Genomic DNA, 4,833 nt, shown 5'->3' on the forward strand with positions numbered 1-4,833 from the left:
AAACCCAGGACCTATCAGTCTCGAACCAGAGCCCTTAACCGACAGACCACTGAGACTGATAGGTCCTGGGTTCGAATCTCACGAGTACGGGATTGTGGATGAGCACTGCCACTAAGGAGTCCCACAATAGGACGAAACGGCTGTCCAGTGCTTCCAGGTTTTCGATGGTGGTCTGGCTTCAATTGACCCATGATTTCAACTATGAAAAACATTTAATAATAATAATAAAAATCAATTTCTTATACAAATCAAGTCTACCCTTCTTTTTTCTCATCATATTGACTGATTATACTACTTATTATTAGAAAATATATTTTCATTCCTTTCTTAACCTATTCAACAATCAGTTACAAACATCCATATATTTCCCTTTCAACTTTCACCCCCCTTTGTTTGTCATCCAATAACAGTTATAGGTATATAAACAATCATTAATGATTAGAAAAACGGGGGGGGGAGTGGAAATCTCCATCTAATAAGATGTGTCTTTCAAAAAAAAATAAACACAACCTCGAACTAAACTTTGTCTGCCCCAAAAATTAACACCCCTAACCATTTTCATTAGAATGAAAACAGTTAGATTCTTCTTCTTCCTCTTCTTCTGTGTAACCTATACACATAGATACATAAGCATGGATACATACTTGGTTAGAAAACATTATGATTGGTAATACATAGGAACTAAATATTAGATAAGTTAATGTCTCCTATCATAAACAATATGGTACCTTAAGCAAAGATGTATAATGGCTAGCAGTGGAATATGATACAATATATTCTGTTAGTTGTCATTATTTCTATCCTCAAAAAGAAACACCAAAAAAAAACAGGAAAAAAAACAAAAAAAAGAGAGAAAACCAAAAACAACATCATCTAATCGGATCATACTTAAGAATTAGCTCAAATTTGATTGGTTCACGCAATTTAACCAGTCATGTTAACCAATCGCAGATAGATTAGACTATTATGTATATATTATGATTATATTAAAACAAATCTAGATGATGATCTTCATAGAGAATATGCTGATCATATTGAATAGTATGAATTCATGAGAGATCATTCATTATTATTCTTATTATTATTATTCTATGGAATATATTCTTCAGAAAGATTACTGAATTCAACCTATTTAAGTAGTATATATATATATATAGCCATAGTAACAAAAACATCAGCAGCAACCACAACAACAACAAAGAATGATTTCATGTATATACAACTACTTTGATTGATCTATCTGAATTGGAATAATTTTCAATTTTTTTGGGGGGGAATTATAAATACTACTTATAATACTACTTATAATATGGCAACACATGAAACGATTATAAATAACAATAATAATGAAACACATTCAATGATGAATTATTCAATGAATTTGGATCATAATCCAATGAATGAAAAATTTCATAATGATACATTGAATTTAATAATGAATGGTTCATGTTCAACGTCTTCCTCTTCCTCTTCCACTTCCAACTCCACCACCGCTTCCACCTCCTCATCATGTTCCTCCTCATCATCATCATCAGTGGATACAATACGTCAACAGATGAATTCATCTTTACTGAATTGTATTAATTCTAATCCATTTATGCCTCCTTCTAAAGATCTATTTAATTCAGAGAGTATGATCCCATTTAATTATATAAATAAAAGTCAAAATCAATCATGGTTTATGAAAACGATGGATACTACTAATACGAATACTACTTGTACTACTAGTACTACTACTACGAATAGTAATAATAGTAGTATCCGACAGACTTTAGATGATAACAGTATAGATGAGATGGATCCTGTGAACCCTGTACATAATAATAATAATACTAACAGTATTGATCATTTTATGAATAATGATAAGCATTGTTTACCACCACCACCTCCTCTTCTTCATCATCATCATGATGCTTATTCATATCAAATGGATAAAATGGATATTGTCAAAAGTGAACATGATGCTAATCATAACAATGATGGCGATAATGACGACGACGATAGTCAAAGTTGTGGACACGATGACGATGATTATGTCGTCGACAATGTTCATCATGATATAAATGATAAATGTCATAAAAATTGGAAACATAAAAGAATGAAACATGAAGACTGAGAATCACTAAACTCAGTCGCAACATCACCGGTAATTCAGCAATCCAATGTGTTCTACGAGTGGGTGATGATGTTGGGGGAGATTTCCATCACACAATTCATCATTCTTCAATACGTGCAGGCGTCCTACCAAACATCAATAATGCAGATCAATCACCACATCATCATGTAATTTACCCATACATTATGTTGGAGGAGTGAACGATGAGAGAAGAGATTTACATCACACAATTCATCACAGTTCAATCACTTGCATCGATGTGTCAAACTAGAAATCATTATCGCAATCACAACAACACCTACGAATTTCACCATACATGATTTTCAATAATTGAACGATGTCACATGACATTTACACGACATAATTCATCACTTTCCATTTTGTATAGGAGATCTCTGATTTTCGATCAATAACCTCAGTCGCAACTTCGCTCGTGAATTCACTCATACATTACCTTTGAGTTGTGACTGAAGAAAGGAGAGATTCCCTCCACTGAATTCAACATTGTTCCATTTATTCAGTTGATTTGTCGAAGGAGTTTACAGAATATCAAACGCAGCAGCATCCGTTCATTCTCTCATCCAATTTGCTCGACGACTGATTGATGAGCAGGAAGATTTTCATCACGCAATTCATCACAGTTCAATTTGTGCAGTTGATGTGTAAATTGAGAATCACTAAACTCAGTCGCAACATCACCGGTAATTCAGCAATCCAATGTGTTCTACGAGTGGGTGATGATGTTGGGGGAGATTTCCATCACACAATTCATCATTCTTCAATACGTGCAGGCGTCCTACCAAACATCAATAATGCAGATCAATCACCACATCATCATGTAATTTACCCATACATTATGTTGGAGGAGTGAACGATGAGAGAAGAGATTTACATCACACAATTCATCACAGTTCAATCACTGCAATCGATGTGTCAAACTAGAATCAATTATCGCAATCACAACAACACCTACGAATTCACCCATACATGATTTTCAATAATTGAACGATGTCACATGACATTTACACGACATAATTCATCACTTTCCATTTTGTGTAGGAGATCTCTGATTTTCGATCAATAACCTCAGTCGCAACTTCGCTCGTGAATTCACTCATACATTACCTTTGAGTTGTGACTGAAGAAAGGAGAGATTCCCTCTCAGAGAATTCAACATTGTTCCATTTATTCAGTTGATTTGTCGAAGGAGTTTACAGAATATCAAACGCTGCAGCATCCGTTCTTTCACTCATCCAATTTGCTCGACGACTGATTGATAAGCAGGAAGATTTTCATCACGCAATTCATCACAGTTCAATTTGTGCAGTTGATGTGTAAATTGAGAATCACTACACTCAGTCGCAACATCACCGGTAATTCAGCAATCCAATGTGTTCTACGAGTGGGTGATGATGTTGGGGGAGATTTCCATCACACAATTCATCATTCTTCAATACGTGCAGGCGTCCTACCAAACATCAATAATGCAGATCAATCACCACATCATCATGTAATTTACCCATACATTATGTTGGAGGAGTGAACGATGAGAGAAGAGATTTACATCACACAATTCATCACAGTTCAATCACTGCAATCGATGTGTCAAACTAGAATCAATTATCGCAATCACAACAACACCTACGAATTCACCCATACATGATTTTCAATAATTGAACGATGTCACATGACATTTACACGACATAATTCATCACTTTCCATTTTGTGTAGGAGATCTCTGATTTTCGATCAATAACCTCAGTCGCAACTTCGCTCGTGAATTCACTCATACATTACCTTTGAGTTGTGACTGAAGAAAGGAGAGATTCCCTCCACTGAATTCAACATTGTTCCATTTATTCAGTTGATTTGTCGAAAGAGTTTATAGAATATCAAACGCTGCAGCATCCGTTCATTCACTCATCCAATTTGCTCGACGACTGATTGATGAGCAGGAAGATTTTCATCACGCAATTCATCACAGTTCAATTTGTGCAGTTGATGTGTAAATTGAGAATCACTAAACTCAGTCGCAACATCACCGGTAATTCAGCAATCCAATGTGTTCTACGAGTGGGTGATGATGTTGGGGGAGATTTCCATCACACAATTCATCATTCTTCAATACGTGCAGGCGTCCTACCAAACATCAATAATGCAGATCAATCACCACATCATCATGTAATTTACCCATACATTATGTTGGAGGAGTGAACGATGAGAGAAGAGATTTACATCACACAATTCATCACAGTTCAATCACTGCAATCGATGTGTCAAACTAGAATCAATTATCGCAATCACAACAACACCTACGAATTCACCCATACATGATTTTCAATAATTGAACGATGTCACATGACATTTACACGACATAATTCATCACTTTCCATTTTGTGTAGGAGATCTCTGATTTTCGATCAATAATCTCAGTCGCAACTTCGCTCGTGAATTCACTCATACATTACCTTTGAGTTGTGACTGAAGAAAGGAGAGATTCCCTCCACTGAATTCAACATTGTTCCATTTATTCAGTTGATTTGTCGAAGGAGTTTATAGAATATCAAACGCTGCAGCATCCGTTCATTCACTCATCCAATTTGCTCGACGAATGATTGATGAGCAGGAAGATTTTCATCACGCAATTCATCACAGTTCAATTTGTGCACTTGATGTGTAAATTGAGAATCACTAAACTCAGTCGCAACATCACCGGT

At 35.5% G+C, this 4,833-nt stretch overlaps 1 protein-coding gene across 1 annotated transcript; it reads left to right on the forward strand.

Annotated features, from left to right (window-relative positions):
- Positions 1-1,927: 1,927 nt before the first annotated feature.
- Positions 1,928-2,116, forward strand: Smp_155680 (hypothetical protein; the record flags this gene model as incomplete). The annotated part of the gene is made up of 1 exon (XM_018792932.1): positions 1,928-2,116. The coding sequence occupies one exon, from the start codon at positions 1,928-1,930 to the stop codon at positions 2,114-2,116; it is 189 nt and encodes a 62-aa protein (XP_018647207.1).
- Positions 2,117-4,833: the final 2,717 nt, after the last annotated feature.

This window comes from Schistosoma mansoni, assembly GCF_000237925.1.
Source record: "Schistosoma mansoni, WGS project CABG00000000 data, supercontig 0208, strain Puerto Rico, whole genome shotgun sequence".
NCBI lineage: Eukaryota > Metazoa > Platyhelminthes > Trematoda > Strigeidida > Schistosomatidae > Schistosoma > Schistosoma mansoni.